Source organism: Leopardus geoffroyi, chromosome D1, assembly GCF_018350155.1.
Source record: "Leopardus geoffroyi isolate Oge1 chromosome D1, O.geoffroyi_Oge1_pat1.0, whole genome shotgun sequence".
Lineage (NCBI taxonomy): Eukaryota > Metazoa > Chordata > Mammalia > Carnivora > Felidae > Leopardus > Leopardus geoffroyi.
Genome location: NC_059329.1, coordinates 39771796 through 39791971, shown reverse-complemented (window position 1 = coordinate 39791971; position 20176 = coordinate 39771796). Strand labels below are relative to the sequence as shown.

General features: G+C 37.0%; 1 protein-coding gene across 6 annotated transcripts in view; it reads left to right on the top strand.

Moving 5' to 3' along the window:
* The window catches only part of CD1H11orf54 (chromosome D1 C11orf54 homolog), a 22250-nt gene extending 2074 nt beyond the window's left edge, over positions 1-20176 (top strand). For 3 of the 6 annotated variants that reach the window (XM_045483633.1, XM_045483631.1, XM_045483632.1), the window contains exons 2-9: positions 3038-3184; positions 5579-5677; positions 9326-9399; positions 9579-9680; positions 10639-10815; positions 11819-11968; positions 17874-17990; positions 18956-20176. In XM_045483633.1, the coding sequence (XP_045339589.1) occupies positions 3130-3184; positions 5579-5677; positions 9326-9399; positions 9579-9680; positions 10639-10815; positions 11819-11968; positions 17874-17990; positions 18956-19129 (948 nt within the window). In that variant the 5' untranslated portion in view covers positions 3038-3129 and the 3' untranslated portion in view covers positions 19130-20176. Of the gene's footprint in view, positions 1-2075; positions 2151-3037; positions 3185-5578; positions 5678-9325; positions 9400-9578; positions 9681-10638; positions 10816-11818; positions 11969-17873; positions 17991-18955 lie in introns of all 6 variants that reach the window. The other 3 variants (XM_045483634.1, XM_045483635.1, XM_045483630.1) reach the window with 2 other exon arrangements.

The following is a 20176-nucleotide window of genomic DNA, read 5'->3' as shown; positions in this document are numbered from 1 at the left end:
CACGTTGTAAACGTTCAATAAATAATTAAGGCTGAAATGGTGCCCACTAGGAAGGCACTGGGAAGACGGATAAGAGAGCCCTAGTCCTATCTTCAAAAAGATCACTGCCTAGCAGGAAGAAACAAAGCAAACAGATGACACCTCTGAGTGCTCTCAAGATGACTGTATGCAAATTCTTCCGTCTGTGAGCTGAGCTGTGTCATTCTATCTCAGGTTAACCTTGGAGTTCTGCCTTTACAGTGGGCTACATTTGATTTTCAATTATTTTTTTTTAATCTTTCTTTTAATAGCTGGGTGATCTCAAATAATACATTCTCTCTGGCCTATTCCTCTTTTGTGGAATGAGAAATGTATTATCTCTTTGGAGTGAGAGGTTTTGAGAGAATGTAAAGTGGCATATCGTACGTACCTGTTAATATAGCATGCACTCAATAAAAAGTTATCAGCTTGGTTGCTACAGTTATTCTGCCCTGTTAGGCATTGTCTTTGCAGTTCCACTTACCCAACTGCCTTCTATTTATATTTTTTCCATCTCTAGGCCCTACTGCTGGGCCACTGACTCCCAGCAATGGAATCTGGAGGGTAAATATCCTGTGCTCCCAAAGCTGTCCTCCTAGAGCCACTCTTGAGTTTGTATTAGAACCTTTTTTTTTTTTTTTTTTAATGTTTATTTATTTTTGAGAGAGAAACAGAGGATCTGAAATGGGCTCTGTGTGGAAAGCAGAGCTCGAACTCACAAACCATGAGATCATTACCTGAGCCAAAGTCGAACGCTTAGAGAAATGAGCCCCCGGGTGCCCCTGTATTAAAACTTTTCTGGGCTTCCTGGGTGGCTCAGTCAGTTAAGCTTCTGACTTCTGCTCAGGTCATGATCTCTCAGTTCGTGAGCTCAAGCCCCACGTCAGGCTCTGTGCTGACAGTCCAGAGCCTGGAGCCTGCTTCAGATTCTGTCCCCCTCTCTCTCTGCCCCTCCCCTGCTCACACTCTGTTTCTTTCTCAAAAATAAACATTAAAAAAAACCCTTTTCTAACCCCTTTCTCTCATCACTCCCAACTCCAACCTCCAGCCCTACCTCCCACATAAACACACACACACTACCACTGCCTTCTGGGCTGTTGGCTAACCTGAAGTTCTACATTTCCAAACCAGTTATTCAGCTGTAGCCTCCTGGGTTTGGACTTTGTTTCTGTTTTGGTGAGGAAAGAAAAACAAACAAACAAACAAAAAAAAACGACAACAAAAAAAACCCCTGACCTTTTCAAGGTAGTACAAAGTATAAAATTAGGATTATATTTGAATTTAAACTTGTCTTTATTATTCCTACTATAAATAAAAATATCTACAGTGCTTTTATTTTCCTCATTATAAATATAGTATTGAGCAGATTTTGACATGTTCTTAATTATTACTTGCTGCTTTCTGATAAAACATAAGATGTTCACATTTGGAAAATCTAGGTGAAGGTATACAGGAATATCTGTGTGTGTTTTCTGTCCATCTGAAATTAATTTCCAGAGAAAAAGTTAAAATGTCTCATTCCTGAACAATTATAAATTGTTCAACTGAAAAACATGCTTGAGATCATTGAAATATGATTATATAGGACTCAGGGCCCATAATCAACAGTTTATATTTTATTTGGGAGACTAGATTATGCATATAATTAAAGGGTAATAAAAGTTGGTATTTGATGAAGTACTTATGTGAACGTTAAGTCCTACATGTATGCGCTAGCGTGTTTGTTGAGGATATGTTGTTTGAAATCACCACCAAAACCAGAAGCCCAGTTTCTAAGAAACCTTCGAAACTTTGGAAAATTCAAAAAAAAAAAAAAAAATGGGGGGGGGAGGGAGAATTTTTCAAGTGATGTTGAAAGACCACCTTCCACTTACTAAGCAAGCCTGTATCAAGACTGTTCAGGTTAATAATTAATGAGATGTTCCATTAACAATTTTAATGAGAATCTGAATAGTGCTCTTAGAAACACCCTTAAGAATGTTACCAGCATTCTTTGTTGCAGTTGACCTAGAGCGGGATCCCCTGCCCACCTTACATTATTTTTGCTTGGGTTTTAGGGTTTTTTTTTTTTCCCTTCATTTTATTTACCTCCCTCTGCTTGCACGCTTCATCACCTCACCTGAACTCTTAAGGTAAGATACTAATCTCTGTGTATATATGTTTCCCTATTGTAAAATATACTTAGCATATATTTTTAAAACATCAAACTATAATCAGGTTAGAATAATTGAACGTTAAAGCTGCTTACCAAGAAAGTATGTTTATTTGTAAGTAAAAGTAATACTTTGAATTTCAGTAGCTACTCGTTTGCAGAATTTTGCACTTTTCTTAGTAATTTAAAATTTCTTTTGTAAAAGTGGTAGTCTAAGAAACTTGTTTAATTTTTAGCCTATATGTCAAATATGGAAGACACAAATTATCTATGAGAGAATTAATTCCTTGAGCATCTTATACTGTTATCTCTAACCATTTAAACAGTTATCTATAAACCATAAAAACTACTTTTTGCCTCAGGACCTATATTCCTTAGATCATTAGAAAACTACGTGTTAAATTCACATATATGACTAAAGAATCATGTGCCTTCTTGGTTTGGCATTTCCTCTTGTCTATTTTTTTTTTTTTAATTTTTTTTTTCAACGTTTATTTATTTTTGGGACAGAGAGAGACAGAGCATGAACGGGGGAGGGGCAGAGAGAGAGGGAGACACAGAATCAGAAGCAGGCTCCAGGCTCTGAGCCATCAGCCCAGAGCCTGACGCGGGGCTCGAACTCACGGACCGCGAGATTGTGACCTGGCTGAAGTCGGATGCTTAACCAACTGCGCCACCCAGGCGCCCCTCCTCTTGTCTATTTTAAGTGTTGACTGTTTAAAGAATCAGTATTAAAAAAAGGTTACTCGTGCATTTCTCGCTTGGAATATTAAATACCAGAAGCTGTGATTGCCTTTCTATGAGGATAGAAACCCAAATGCCCTTCTGCTCTTTTTATATAACTGAACTCTTAGTGTTTCTTTCCAGAACAACAGCTGTTCATGCTTCCTTTACCGGGAACTCTTGTGACCATTAGCCTCCCATAGCTTTACGTGTACATCCTTGCACCTCAAGAAGAAATGGCTTGCGCTGAGTATTCTTTTCACGTGCCAAGTCTTGAGGAGCTTGTTGGAGGTAAATACAATAGTAACTGAAGGGTTTTTAAATTATTCTAAGGAAAACAATCAAAAGTAAAAATATTGTAAGACATAATTTATGTGGTAGTATTTTCAATGCAGAGCTCATTTTCCTTTTCGGTGTCTCTTCTGTACTATTTTTATTGAGAAAGTCCAAAATTATGTCCCTCCAAAAAAAAAAAAAAAGTAAACTCACCACTTGAAGATTCTTAAGATACCAATGTTACAGAGTGAACATGAATATAGTAATCCAATATTTAAGTATGTGCGATGCCCGAAAAGTCACACCGTTTTAGCTTTTTACCAGTTACAATATTCTTTAAGTATAAAATCTGTGGTATATTAACCATGTTCCTAACATTACTACTTTTTCCCCTTCTCCTGATATGATAGACTGCCAATGAACTCGCTTAGATTTCTGTATATATTTTTCTGCATTTCCCTTTGTTCAAATAGGAATTTAAGGCAGCTTCGCAAGATGAATTAGGTGGGGTGACAGATAAGAAAAAGAAAGTAAAAATAGGACTATGAAATGAAGCCAGGAATAGTACTAAGCCAAAACTGTATAGCCTGTCAGAAAGCTAACATTTGATTGATGGCCTCTAGCTTGTATTCTGACGGCGAGTATAAAACCTACCCTTACTTTTCAAAGTGCGCCCATCCTGACAGTTCATCTGTCTTCCTGATTAAGGTTGAAGTCAAAAAGCGTACTCGGGTTTTGCTTGGTTATGACTGTCTTCTTCTGACCTTCCTAGTTTTTCCTCAGTTGGATGGCGGCTAACAAATCATCTGTATGACTAGTATTCTTTGCCTGTATTTTCTTTCTGTCAGTCTTTCTGTCTTCCCTGTTATGAGAGGACAGCTAGGAATCTTTTCTTTGAGGGCCTTTCTACATCTATCTTCGCTCGTGTGTCTGTGTTTCTATATGTTCTTTCTATATGTACAGGATATTTTCAGTACAAAATAGATTGGAATCTAAGTTTTTTGGCTTGCAATTGATTTTCAGTTTTACATAAAGTCCTATAGCAAGAATTTGGTCTCTTTGAAATTGGTAAAAAATAGATTTAACGGTATTTCCACATGCTGAAATATTATAATTTACATATTGATAAGTCTGCTGTCATTAGTTTAGCTAGGGGAATTTTCCAGGCAATTTGGTTTCTGTTTTCATATGGATAAAAGATCTGGTATGGAATGTCTATGTGGCTAGATTTAGGATGACTTCATGTTTTGGAGAGGTTGATTCTACAAAACTTAAACTAATGGCTGACACTATCAGAGAAGTTTTTATGGAAACTTTCCATCCTTAGAAGTACATTGCTCCTAGCATTATAAGTTTGAAATATGTTTTTTTTTTCCCTTTTTGTATTGAGTTACAATATGTCTGCAGTAAAGTGCACTAATCTTAAGTGTACATCTTGATGAATTTTAGCATGCTTACACTCATGTCACTACCACCCAGACTGAGATATAAAATACTTCGGCATTCCAGAAGACGCCTTCAGGTATTTAGCCAGTCACTATCTCTACCCAAAGAGGTAACCACCGTTCTGACTTCTGTCACCTTAGATGAGTTGCCCGATTTTGAAGTATGTGTAAGTGAAGTCCTATAAAGTCTTTTGTGTCTTACTCCTTTTGCTCAACGTTTTCTCTTCAAGTGTCCGTGAAGTTGTTACATGTAATTGCTTACTGTCTAACAATTTAAATATAGACATTTCAATAGGCCTTTGGAATTCTGTCTGCAAAAGAAAAATAGTCCTCACCTTAGTGCAGTGTTTAAATCTCTACAGATCTATAGTGATTTTGATGGGGATTATTTGTGTTTAATTCTGTCTTGTGATTAATTGTGTGTTGGTGTCTAATTATATTAATAAGACCTTGTGATTGTGTGTCTAATGTCTAGTTATATTCATTAGTAAGACCATTTCTCTTTTTTTTAATGCTTATTTATTTTTGAGAGAAAGAGAAAAAAATGCAGGTGGGGGAAGGGAAAAGAGAGAGGGAGACACAGAATCTGAAGCAGGTTCCAGGCTCCAAGCTGTCAGCACAGAGCCCAATGTGGGGCTCAAACCCAAGAACCGTGAAATCATGACTTGAGCCCAAGTCGGACGCTTAGCCAGCTGAGCCACCCAAGCGCTCCTCTCTCTCTCTTTTTTTTTTTTTTTTTAAATTAAAGTAAGCCCTGCCCAACATGGGGCTTGAACTCATGTCCCCAAGATGAAGAGTCCTTTGCTCTACCAACTGAACCAGGCCCCTCCCCTTGCCCTCTCCCTCCCCCGCCTTTTAATTATACAAATTTAGACTGAGAGCGTGATACCCAAAATGTTGAGGGAAGGTTTGATATATGGTGGCAAATTTTTACCTGATGTTAACCCTTTTCCTTTTCTGTCAGTTCTGCAGAAGGGCCTCAAAGATAACTTTGCTGATGTCCAGGTGTCTGTGGTCGATTGCCCTGATTTGACTAAGGAGCCATTTACCTTTCCTGTAAAAGGTAAACAGTTTTTGCAATTCACTTTTTTCAGTCCCCATCTTCTTCTGAAACTAAAATTATTATGAAGGATTGTCTTAAATTACCTACAAATAAAGGATATTGTCCCAAATTTTAGACTAAATTGTGCTGAATTTCTGTGCAGTTTTCTTAATTTGAGCAAATTTCGTTTTATTCCTTTGTGGGAAAATGCTGTTTTATGCACTTATGTTATTTTCACAGGTTATATCATCGATATTCAGTAGGCTAGAATCCTTGATATCACATGAGAGTTTTTTTTTTTTTAACTGTTGGAGCGACTGTTAAGGAAATGTAAATTTCGCTGTTTATATTTATTTATTCAAGACCAGAAGGAATCTTGAAAGCCTTGTATTTGAGTCGTCTGTTAAATTCTTATTTGCCAAACATCCAGCCGATGTTTAAAGTAAGAAGGAAGGAAAAAAATATTGGTTGAATAAATATAATTTGTATGATAGATAAACACCTATATTTGGTGACCTAATTTTGACAGTAACTCTGCAAAGGAAGTGCTCACCCCAGTCTAGAGATGAGAAGACTGAAGCTCAGAGAGGCTAGGCAAGATCAACAGTAATCATAATCAGGATTCAAATCCAAGTCTCTTTGTTCTCAAAGTCTGACCTTCTCCCATTATGTCCTATTGTGATGAGGAATTCGGAGATAAACACTCACACTTCCTCTTTGATTATGTTACTGACATAATTATAATTTTTTGTTAAAAAGTAATTTTACACAGAAGTTCTAGGGGCGCCTGGGTGGCGCAGTCGGTTAAGCGTCCGACTTCAGCCAGGTCACGATCTCGCGGTGCGTGAGTTCGAGCCCCGCGTCGGGCTCTGGGCTGATGGCTCAGAGCCTGGAGCCTGCTTCTGATTCTGTGTCTCCCTCTCTCTCTGCCCCTCCCCCGTTCATGCTCTGTCTCTTTCTGTCCCAAAAATAAATAAACGTTGAAAAAAAAAAAATATATATATATATAAAATAAAATAAATAAATAAAAAAAATAAAAAAAAAGAAGTTCTAGACTCTGCTTCTTTCTCTGCCACGCACAGATTTCATTACCCTAAGGAAGCCAAATAATATATTTGGGCTTCAGATATATTAAAATGGAGAGATTTGGCTTTCATTTTCTTTCTGGGTCTTTCCAGCTTAAACAGTCTCTGATTTTAAGTATTCTTGTAAATTCTACATGATCTCACGGCTCGTGAGTTCGAGCCCCACGTCGGGCTCTGTGCTGACAGCTCAGAGCCTGGAGCCTGCTTCATATTTCATATTCTGGGTCCCCCCCCCCCCCCCCGCCCTCTCCCACTCATGCAGTCTCTCTCTGTGTCTCAAAATAAATAAATAAACAAACAAACAAGCATTAAGTATACTTGTAGATTCTGGAAGTTTTGTGTACCAGAGGTAATATATTCTCCCCACTAAATAAGTAGTCAATGAAAGTAAAATTAAAAAATCAGAAAACACAGAAGAGTACAAGGAAAAGGAAAAATGATTCATCTTAATTCTGTCATCCAAAGAGGTTTCTAGATGATAACTTGTAAGCCTTTAAATTGCAACACTAAGGAAGCTAGATATGTACGTTTATATGTATCTTATCTTTTACAAGTGTTAGGTACTTTCTACCTGGTCTGACTGAAGTCACCAATGACTTTGATGTGTTTACTAGTATTATTTGGTTTCTCACATATTTCATAGTATTCGGCCATGGCTGCCTGACATTCTGTCTCCCCTTAGTTCTCTCTCCTTTTTCCTTGATTCTTTTGCCTTCTCTTCCTTGGTACCTTTCCGACTTCCATGATGTTCTTTCTTCCTCATTTTTCCTAGCTCCTTTCTCTTTCTGGCAGGCTCTTAAATCCTGACATTTTCTGGAATTCTTTCCTCAACCTCTTCTTATTCTGTACAGTCTCTCTGCATTTTTCCATTTACTCCTATGATTTTAAATTACTGTGTGGATACAAGAACTTGAAATCTGCACATCTCACCTAGGTAGGTCTGTCTTTTTCTTGGCTATAGATGAGTAATTCCAGCTGTCCACAGGACATCTCCACCTATATATGCTAAGGACAACTTGAGGTCAGCATGTCTAAAATTTAGCTCAATCCTTCACCATAGTTGTCTATTCTCCCTTGTCCTCTTTCTTAATCTACTCTTCTCCATCTCTACAGTCTCCATTTTTAGCACATTACTTGTCTTTTCCCAAGACTACTAAAATAGTCCTCTAATGGTTTCTTTAAATTTCAGTATTACTATCACTTATGAGAAAGACTCTTATCCATGAGTAATTTCTGCTGATCCCATGGAAGAAATTTCTAAAATCCCTAATTATAAATGGGATGTATAAAAATCCTGTACATCTTCCTTCTGCATAGCTAAAGAAATAGCGACGTATGTGTATACTTTGTTTTGTGATATTGTTAGTATAAAACTGACAAGACTACTTTTTTTCAAACAAAAAGTAATTATTTTCTACTTTACATTAAAAAAAAAGAAGGTGCCTTTCCCAAGTTGTGTCTAGCTGTACCCGTGATGTTAATTAAAAGTGTCAGTATGGGGCTCAGTCGGTTGAGCGACTGACTTCAGCTCGGGTCATGATCTCACAGTCTGTGAGTTCGAGCCCCGCGTTGGGCTCTGTCCTGACAGCTCAGAGCCCGGGGCCTGTTTCAGATTCTGTGTCTCCCTCTCTCTCTGCCCCTCCCCCGTTCATGCTCTGTCTCTCTCTGTCTCAAAAATAAATAAATGTTAAAAAAAAAATAAAAAAAAAAAAAGTGTCATTAAAAAAAAAAAAGTGTGAGTAGAAAGTTCCCAACGTCTGAAGTTATCTCTAATTACTTGCATTTCTATAAACAACCTTGGGAATAAACAACTTTGACAAGAGGATCTCCCAATATGGATTTGTTTAAATTTTTTTTTTAATGTTTATTTATTTTTGACCCAGAGAGAGAGACAGAGCATGAGCAGGGGACTGGGCCACCCAGGTGCCCCACCCAATATGGGTTTGTTAAAGAACTAATATTCTACTGGAGCAAAATACGTTATACTAAAGTACAATTTTAACCAACTCCTTCTCTACCAAAAGCATAGATTTTTTTTCAGTTTTTTTAATGTTTGTTTATATTTGAGAGAGAGACAGAGACAGAGCACAAGAGGGGGAAGGGCAGAGAGAGGGAGACAGAATCCTAAGCAGGCTCCAGACTCTGAGCCACAAGCTGTCAGCACAGAGCCCCACGCAGGGCTCCATCTCACCAGCAGTGAGATCATGACCTGAGCCAAAGTCATACGCTTAACCGACTGAGCCACCCAGGTGCCCCCAAAGCACAGATTTTTAAAGGAATAGGTCATTACAGACTAATTGTAGAATTCTCATCCTATCTGAACTTCGGCTTCAATTCTAGCCTTTGCTCTATTATCAACTTTCCGTTGCCTTTATGCTTGATAATGACAGTATTAGATATATAAGTAGTTAGAATAGGATAGGGATCATAGCTATTTCCGTCTTTCAATCCCTACTATTTGTAAAACTATAAGAATGGAAGAGTTAGGTGGTACCCTTTAAATAATAAATAAGTTAGTGCCTTTTGGCATTTTATACTTAAGTTAGAGGTTTGCCTATTTTTAAAGTTACTTTTTTTTTTTTAGGCATCTGTGGGAAAACTAGAATTGCAGAAGTAGGAGGTGTGCCTTACTTATTGCCTCTTGTAAATAAAGAAAAAGTAAGTGTACTTTTACTCTTGACATTCACATGAAGATTATTAGAAGTTGAGTTGATTCCTCTTTTTATTATTAGAAGACCCATTGACCAATGTGGCATGGAAGTATTAATGGACTCGGTGAAAAAAAGTACAGATTTGTATAAGTTGTGATTTAAATAATATTTTTTCTTCTTGTATAGGTTTATGATGTAAATAAGATTGCAAAAGAAATTAAGCTTCCTGGAGCTTTTATTCTTGGAGCAGGAGCAGGCCCATTTCAGACTGTTGGGTTCAACTGTGAGGTCAGCATACATATAATTATTTTACTTTATTTTATTATTATTTTTTTAAATTGTTTCATTATTTTATTATTTTATTTTATTGATTTGACGTTTAGTCTACCTATTTTTCTCTTATTGCCCTACCCGAAAGTCTGCTTTCTGAATGAATTGGTATCCTCTTTCTTTATAGACTTGATATTGTTTGGTACCGATTTGGACTATAGCCTATGCTCCACTATAATGGAGCACCAGCCCCTAATTTCAGATTTTCTAGGGTATGCACTCCGTGTTAGATGAGTCTAACATCCTAATGTGGTCTGCTGAGGTCCCTGGATTGTGCAAGATTTTAATCCTTTATCCATCAGAGAATTTCTGCCTTCACTGTAAATCTTTCCTTTTGATATGAAAGCAGCTTTTGATGAGAAGATGAATGGAATATTTAATGATCTCATCAATTCCCTCTTTCAGACTAAATAGCAAGGACCTACCCCAGTGGTATAATGATTATTTACAAAAGATACTATCGATTCCTGTGTGTGTTAGTATATTTACAACATAAAAACACCACGGTCTCTTCCCATGTCTGGACCAGAAAAGTAAAAGACCTCTTAAGTCTGCCCATTCCCTCATCTCTTCAGATGTGACCATTACTCGATAGTCATACAAGGTTCTTTTGTAGAAAGAGTAATATAATTTACCTAGTGTTCAAGATAGAAAAAAAGTCTAAAATTTAAAGCCCAGTTTACAAGGTTTTTGAAACACTGTAAGAAATACTAGACATTTTATAAAATGTTTTTTCAACTTTTTGATGTTTGTAAATCTTCAACATTTTGAATCTAAAATTAAATATTTCATACTTCATGTTTTCTTAATAGGTCCTGAAATAAAATATCTTAAGTCAAGGATCCTCAAGATATTCTCTTCGGATATTGATGCCAGGATTGACTAATTTACTTTTCTTATTTACATTTCTTTTCAGTTTATGCCAATTATGCAAACAGAAAGTGAACACAAATCTCCAGTAAATGGAAGTTACTTTGCCCATGTTAACCCTGCAGATGGAGGGTGCCTGCTCGAGAAATACAGTGAGAAATATCACGATTTTGGGTGTGCATTACTGGCTAATCTTTTTGCCAGTGAGGGCCAACCTGGAAAGGTGATTTTTTGTTCACAAAGACACAGTATTCTCCAGAAGTTCTCAGATAGCTAAAAATTTGAACTTTAACTGCCACAAGTACGGTTTTCTTAAAAGTCAAAACCAGCTGAGCCAAATTTTATTACAGATTCAGAGAGTACTACAAGTAAGGTGAAAGTCTTATTTAAAACTGAGGTGAAGAATACTTAGTAAGCAATGCCTTGTTTTCTGAGGAATAAAAGGTAATGCTGTTCATGTGCGGAGTGAGTCAAATAGATGAACCACGCAGCTGAAATAGACAGATACTACCTACCTGCGGTTACTATGTAGGTAATTTGTTCATTGCTGATTGATCAGACGTTGGTTGAGCTAGACAGAAATTGTGGTAGCAAAATATTACATCAAGAAAGAGGTAAAAAAAATTAATGCCTCACCTCGTGTTTACTTCCTGTTAGAACACGAAAAGATCATTTCAATGTTAGCAGTTGTGAGAACTCTCAGATTTTTAAATAGAGGGAGCTACTTCGGCTACTTTGAGAAGCCAGGTAGTGAAGTAAAAAGACCTAATTAAGTGGAGGTAACACAAGTCCAGAATTTTAAGGGAAAGGAAAAGATGTAATCACTTTCTCCTCCCTTCTGACTTACCAGAGGTTAACCCCTTTGAGCCAGGAATTCTCAACCTTTTGCCACCTTGACATGTAAATGATAAGAATCTCTAGAGCTCAGTAGAAGACTTCGCTATAACTCTCTCTGTCCAAGAAAACATGAATAAGACTTATTAGAGTAAATGATAACTCATCATACACACACACACACACACACACACACACACACACACACACACACGTACGCTATGTATTGTTGATCAAGACAGGATTGAGACATCTCGCTCAACTCCTATGTGTGTGCTCCAAGCAAACAAGTGACTGCTTCATGGCATTAGATTATATGTTTCATTTTGATAGTTATTCACATAAAATTTTGCAACTTAGAGCAACGGAATGCATATTTATGTCCTCTGTAGGTCATTGAGGTGAAAGCCAAAAGAAGAACTGGAAAACTTAACTTTGTGACTTGTATGAGACAGACTCTTGAAAAACATTATGGAGATAAGCCTGTAGGGATGGGAGGTACTTTCGTAATTCAGAAGGGAAAAGCGAAGACTCACATAATGGTAAGAGTCTTTGTGTACATGTGTATATGGGTATGTATGTGCACATACTTAAGATCTTGAGATTTTTTAATATACATTGAGAATTCTACCCTTAAAACACCCTGAATGCTTTTACTATGATTGTATTAATTTTACTTATTTATTTATTTAATCCTTTAAGTTTATTTTATTTTGAGAGAAAGAGAGAGCAGGGGAGGGGCAGAGAGAGAGAGGGAGAATTGAGAATCCCAAGCCAGCTGCACGCTCAGTGCAGAGCCCGACACAGGGCTCGATCTCGCAAACCGTGAAATTATGACCTGAGTGGAAATCAACAGTTGGACGCTTACCTGACTGAGCCACCCAGGTGCCCCATGTATTACTTTAAAACTTAAATGACAAACAATAATGTAAATCATACTGTAAGGTAATGTCTAACTAGAGTCCTTTCTTTATGTTAATATATTGGAACTTTGTGTTTTTAAGATGTAGATAGATATGAGTATAAGCCTTAGAAATAGATTATCAATTTTTTTTGGATTATCATTTTTATTGCCAGAATCCCAAACTGCATATGTTGACTTTGCTATCTAGATGGTTGTGGTTTTGGGGAAAGGAGTCATTATGAAAATTATAATCTTATGGGCTAATTATATAAGTTTATAAGACAATAAAGATGGAATACCGTATGAAGCAAGACCCAGGGCATTTTTTTTTTAATTTTTATTTTTTTTAATGTTTATTCTTGAGAGAGAGAGCGAGCACGCGCGCGTGCACACGCGCATGAGTGGGGGAGGGGCAGAGAGGGAGACACAGAATCTGAAGCAGGCCCCAGGCTCTGAGCTGTCAGCACAGGGCCCAATGTGGGGCTCGAACCCACAAACCATGAGATTATGACCCGAGCTGAAGTCAGACGCTTAACCAACTGAGCCACACAGGCACCCCGAGGTTTTAAAATAATGTTTTGTAGGTGAATGAATGAATCAAGCGTAAAAGTAATTACAACTTAATTTCCTTTTCATTCTGTCACTAAACTCATCAAAAATGTTTGGTTTTAATGTTTTTTATCCTGATAATTTTAAATGGCAAATCAGCTGATTTTGCAAAGAAAGACACAACATTTATGAAACTACTTAATTTTCCAAATTGTTAAAAACAGAATTGTAGATAAATCTAATTGCAAATACCAAATAATTACAGGAATTTTTAAAACTCAAGTACACAATACTTTATTATTAACTATGGGCATATCTCATTTTATTGTGTTTCACATTATTGCATTCACAAATACTGCATTTTTCATACATTAGTTTGTGGCAGCACTGCATCAAGCAAGTCTTTTGGCACCAAATTTCCAACAGCATTTGCTCACTTCCCCTCTCTGTGTCACATTTTGGTAATTCTCGCAATATTGCAAACTTTTTCATTGTTCTTATTATATTTGTTATGGCAGTCTGTCATCAGTGATCTTTGAAGTAATGATTGTACTTGCTTTGGGGTGCTACAAACGGCACCCATATAAGATGGTCACCTTAATAAATGTTGGTCTGTTTTGACTTTTCCACCAACCAGCCCTGTGTCTCTCCCTCTCCTCAGGCCTCCCTATTCCCTGAGACACAACAATATTAAATTTAGGCCAGTTACTAACCCTACAGTGGCCTCTCAGTGTTCAAGTGAAAGGAAGAATCACACGTCTCTCACTTTAAATTAAAAGCTAGACATGATTAAGCTTAGTGAGGCAGGCATGTCAAAAGCCAAGGAAGACCAAAAGCTGGACCTCCCATCCAAATAGCCAAGGTGTGAACGTAAAGGAAGAGTCCTTGATGGAAAATTAGAAGTGTTACTCCAGTGAATCCACAAATGGTAAGAAAGCAAAAATAGCCTTGTTGCTGATATGGAGAAAGTTTTAGTGGTCTGGATGGAAGATCAGACAAGCCCTAACATTCCCTTAAGCCAAAGCCTAATCCAGAGCAAAGCCCTTCTTCAATTCTATAAAGGCCGAAACGGGTGAGGGAGCTGCAGAAGAAAAGTTCAAAACTAGCAGAGGTTGGTTCATGAGGTTTAAGAAAAGAAGCCATCTCCATAACATAGCAATGCAAGGTGAAGCAGCAAATGCTGATGTAGAAGCTGCAGCAAGTTATCCTCCAGAGATCTAGCTAAGGTAATTAATGAAGGTGGCTACACAAAACAACAGATTTTCAAGGTAGACAAAACAGCCTTCTATTGGAAGAAGATACCGTCTAGGACTTTCATACCTATAGAGAAGTCAGTGCTTTGCTTCAAAGCTGCAAAGGACAGGCTGACTCTTCTATTAAGGGCTAATGCAGCTGGTGGCTTTAAGTTGAAGCCAGTGCTCATTTACCATCCTGAAAATCCTAGGGTCCTTACGAATTATGCTAAATTTACTCTGCCTGTGCTCTATCAATGGAACAGCAGAGCCCAGACGATAGCACATCCGTTTACAAAATGGGTTACTGAATATTTTTAGCATGTTTTTGACACCAACTGCTCAGAAAAACATATTCCTTGCAAAATATTACTGCTCATTGACAATGCACCTGGTCACCCAAGAGGTCTGATGGAGATGTACAATGAGATTCACGCTTTCATGCCTGCTAACATCGCATCCATTCTGCAACCCATGGATCAAGGAGTAATTTCAGCTTTCAAGTTTTATTATATGAGAAATACATTTCAGGGGCGCCTGGGTGGCTCAGTCGCTTAACCATCTGACTTTGGCTCAGGTCATGATCTCATGGTTCATGTGTTCAAGCCCCATGTCATGCTCTGTGCTGACAGCTCGGAGCCTGGAGTCTGCTTTGGGTTCTGTGTCTTCCTCTCTCTCTGCCTCTCCACTGCAGGCACTCTGTCTCTCTCTTAGAAATAAATAAACATTAAAAAATTAAAAACAATACATTTCATAAGATTATAGCTTCCATAGACATATGTCAGCTCAGGGAAAAGTCAGTTGAAAACCTAGAAAGGATTCACCATTCTAGATGCTATTATGAACATTTGTGATTCATGAGAAGAGGTCAAAATGTCAGCATAAATAGGAGTTTGGAAGAAGTTGATTACAACTCCCATAGATGACTTCGAGGGGTTCAAGACGTAAGTGGAGGAAGTAACTGCAGAAGTGGTAGAAACAGCAAGAGAACTAGAAGTGGAGCCTGAAGGTGGGGCTAAATTACTGCAATCTCATGATCAAACTTGAACAGATGAAGAGTTGCTTCTTAGGGATGAACAAAAAAAGTGGCTTCTTGAGATGGAATCTGCTGGTGAAGATGCTGTGAAGATTGTTGAAATGACAACAAAGGACTTAGAACATTACATGAACTAAGTTGCTAAAGCAGCTGGAGGGTTTGAAAGGATTGACTCCAATTTTGAAAGTTCTGTGGGTAAAATGCTACAGAACAGCACTGTTCACCACTGTAGCACCTGATCACTCAACCCTGAGCCATCAACACTGAGGCAAGACCCGCCACCAGCAAAAAGTTTATGCCTTGAAAAAACAAGTTTATGACTTGCTGAAAGCTCAAATGATTGTCAGCGTTTTTTGGCAATAAAGTATTTTTAAATTTAGGTATGTACATTTTTTAAGATATAATGCACACTTGATAGACCACAGTATAATGCAAACATCACTTTTACATGCAATGGGAAACTAAAAAATTCATTTGACTTGCCCCTATTTTATTGCAGTGGTCTGGAATTAAACCCACAACATCTCCAAGGTATGCCTGTAGTTAACCATAATGTGCATTATATCTCTAAAACTTACCCATCTTGTAACTGAAAAATGTTGTACCCTTTGACCTTCACCTCATTTTCCCCATTCCCCAGCTCCTGGCAACCACCACTTTATGTGTCTGTTTCTCTAAATTGGACTCTTTAGATTCCAGTAAGTGATACCATGCAATATTTGTGTGTGGCTTATTTCATTTTAGCATAATGTCCTCCAAGTTCATCCATGTTGTTACAAATTGCAGGATTTCCTTCCTTCCTAAGCCTGAATAACATTCCTTGTATATGTGTGTGTATACATATGTCATAATTTTACATATTTACACACACATATATATAATCAAATCACACATTTATACACACACACACACACACACACCAGTTTCTTTATCCATTCATCCATTGATAGATCCAGAAGTGGGATTACTGGATCATATGGTTCTATTTTTTGAGGAACTTTCATACTGTTTTCCATAATGATTGCACCGGTTTACATACCTACTAACAGCATACAAGTGTCCCTTTTTCTCCACATCCTTGTCAACACTTGTTATCCCTTGCTTTTTTGATAGCAACCATCCTATCATCCCAGGAATGAGGTGATATCTCATGGTTTTGACTTGCATTTCCCTTCCCTGATGATATTGAGCACTTTTTCATATACCTGCTGGCCATTTGTGTGTCTTGTTTGGAGAAATGTCTAATTTAGTTCCTTTGCCCATTTTTTAAGTTGGTTGTTTTTTGCTATTGAGTTGTGGGAGTTCCTTGTATATTGTGCATATTAACCCCTTATTGGATAAATATTTTTTCCCATTCCATAGATTGCCTTTTCATTTTGCGGCTTGTTTCCTTTACAGTGCAGATGTTTGTAATTTGATAGTCCCACTTGTTTATTATTCCTTTTGTTGCCTGTAGTTTTTATGTCATATGCAAGAAATTATGGTGAAAATCCCACATTCTGAAACTTTTCCCTTAAATTTTCTTCTAAGTTTTATATTTTAGCTCTTACAGCTAGGTCTTTGATCCATTTTGAGTTCTTTTTTTGTACATGTATAAATTAAGGGGCCGACTTCACTCTTTTGCACATGAATATCCAGTTTTCCCAGCACCATTTTTTGAAAAGATAGTCCATTTTCCATTGAATGGTTTTGACACCCTTATTGAAAATTATTTGACCATATATGCAAGGGTTTATTTCTGGGATCTCTGTGCTATTCCACTGATTTGTATGTCTGCCTTTATGCCAATGTTACACCGTTTTGATTACTTGTAGTAAGTTTGATATCAGGAAGTGCTAGGCCTCCAACTTTTCTCTTTTCCCCGAAGATTGGTTTGGCTCCTCAGGGTCCCTTGAGATTCCACATGAATTTTATGATGGATTCTTCTATTTCAGCAAAAAACTTTATTGGGATTTTAATAGGGGTGGCATTAAATCTTTAGATTGCTTTTGGTAGTATTAACATCTTAACAATATTGTTCGATTCATGAACACAGGATATTTCTCCATTTATTGGAGTCTTTTTAAATTTCTTTTATTTTTTAAATGCTTTATTTTTAAGAGAGAGAGAGACAGAGTGCCAGCAGGGGAGGTACAGAGAGAGAGGGAGACACAGAATCCGAAGCAGGCTCCAGGCTCTGAGCTGTCAGCACCGAGCCCAACGCAGGGCTCAAACTCACGAACCTTGAGATCATGAGCCATAGTCGGATGCTTAACCATTGAGCCACCCAGGTGCCCCCTTGGAGTCTTCCCAAATTTCTTTTAGCAGTGCTTTGTAGTACAAGTTTTTGTTTGTTTTGTTTTTGCTTCCTTGAATAAGTTTATTTTATTCGTTTTGATGCTTCTACCAACTTCTAATGCCTTGTTCCCCACCCACACACCCCTCAATGTACTGGTAGCAGTAATGAGATTTAAAATTAGGATGAGGATATATTTCCAGGAAAACTGAGAAGCTATGAAAAATAAAAAGATAGTAGTAGCCTCATTCTTTCATTTATTCATTCATGCATTTTAGCTTATACACTTGATTGGTGATCCTTTTGAAAACTATGGTATATAATTTGTTTTGATTCTAAAAATAGTCAAATGTATAAGAAGGCTTACATTTCTAATGTAATGAAGTTAGATATAATTTGCATTTTAATTCGCAATAATATTCTATATATTTAGAATGATCTTTTATTGTAGCCCACAGAATTTTCTTCCTGTCCTTTGAACTCTGATGAGGAGGTGAATAAATGGTTGCACTTTTATGAGATGAAAGCTCCTTTGGTTTGTCTGCCAGTTTTTGTCTCCAGAGACCCAGTAAGTTTATGTCTGTCTTTTATATTGCAGTATAATACAGTGATTATGCTTAGGTTTTAGGATATTCTTTTAAAATTAGGCACTTTCTGAGTTGTCATTTAAGAGCTAGGGTAGTCTCCAGAATTATCTTGAAAGATGAGGGAGCAGGTGGCTAACGCCCCTATGAGTTAGTTAGGCAGGGCAGATTTTACCTTCGAGCAAATGAAGGCACAGGTATTTTACACGACACCCAAAGTCATGTTATTAAATAGTAGAATCAAGACCATGATTCGGGTCTCCTATCACCTTATTTGTTGCTCATCATACCATTCCTTATATTCTAACACGAGACACTAGAAAAAGATATGAGAGAGACCAATTCAGAGAAAGTAGCTACCACAATACTGACTTTTGATCCAGCGGTTACGTGTCTAGGAATGTATCCTTAAGTATATGTGTAAGTATTTAAAATTGTTAGTTAAAAGGTTATTCATAATAGCATTACTATAATAGCAGAATTGGACATAATCTAAATGTTAGTTGAGAATGGTAGAATCGGTATGTGTGTACAACAGAATGCCATGTAGGTGTGAAAGAAAGCAGAAGCTCTTTTATGATCTAATATACTAAGATCTCAAGCTATATTTTTAAATGAAGAAAAGCAAGACTCATCACAGTATGTACAGAGTGCAAATTGGAGTAAAAATTACAAAAGTTAACATTTCTGGAAGGGTATATAAGAAACTCCTTACACCGGGTGCCTGCAAGGAAAGGGAGGAAGGAAGTAGTAAAGGCAGAAGATGGAAAGACACACTTTACGGAATATATCCTTTTTCACTCTTTGAATTTTGAATTAAGTATATATATTGCTTACTTAGAAAATAAAATAAAAACTATTATAACAAATAAAAAGGTCTCCCTCCCCCTTAAACAATTCCTATCCAAGATAATTTAAATACTGACAGATAGCTTGTCTGTTGTCCTAGGGGTTTGATTTGCGATTGGAGCACACCCATTGTTTCAGTCATCATGGAGAAGGTGGACACTACCATTATGACACTACCCCAGACACAGTGGAATATCTTGGATACTTCTTGCCTGCAGAGTTTCTGTATCGCATTGATCAACCAAAAGAGACCCATTCAATTGGGCGAGATTAAATCAAATGAAAAAGAAATAATTAAGGTTAAGTAATCAACTCATTAATTGATACTAATATAAAATCCAATAGAAATGATCTCACGACTTAAATCCCATTGTTTTGGCCATTAACTGAAAGGTATGTTGACCTCTGTACTCTGTATTATCTGATATATCTTAGAGATTATTGGGAACAAACATACGTAATGAAAAACGTTCATTTTTTTATTCTTTATTCACAGCAAAATCAGTCTTATGTTTATACCTTAAATATAACATGATCAGGAATCACGTGATTATACCTACTATCTACTGGTAATAACTTATATTTGTATAACATTATTAAATTTTTCAAAATACTCTCACAAGTCCTAAGTAGATGTTTCTGGGTATTAGAAAAATCAGTGTTGCAAATGCTGATAGTTATTGAATCTATAGTATTAAATTTTAAAAATCCATTTCAGAAATCAGAGTGTACTTTTTTATTTTTGTGGAATAAGGTGGGCAGAGGAAGCAAGTTTCCCCCTTTTGGTGGGGTTGAACCATACTCAGAGTTCGCAATTTGACTTTCACAAGCATTGGCAACTAGGTGGTTAGCCATGATGCCTCCTTTGTTTGGGTTGCCAGTTGGAAGCAGTTTGTATCTTGTTGGCTATTTGCCAGAAGGAAAGGGAAAAGAAACATCCAAATACAACACTGAAGTGGGTATACTTTAATTTATAAGTGAGGCCGTTGGTACACATGACACTGTCCTTTGTGAAATAAAAAATTATACTCTTTTACTGATTGAAATTGTTGACATTATCCTCAGTATTCTTCTCAGTATTCTTCTTTAATAATCATTAGCCAGAAATCAACTGTCTAATCGTAATCTTGCTAATGCTAAGCATGTGCAGATTTAGGAGCTCTTTAATAGCAAACACATACTAAATCTTCAAAAAATATTTTTTGATTGTCTTCTTTGGATGTTACCTATAACCTGTCCTGTGAGTAGAAATTTGTAAATGTTATTTTTACAAGAAGCACTAGTTTGAAGCAAAAAATGAATAAAAAGTTTATATTCACAA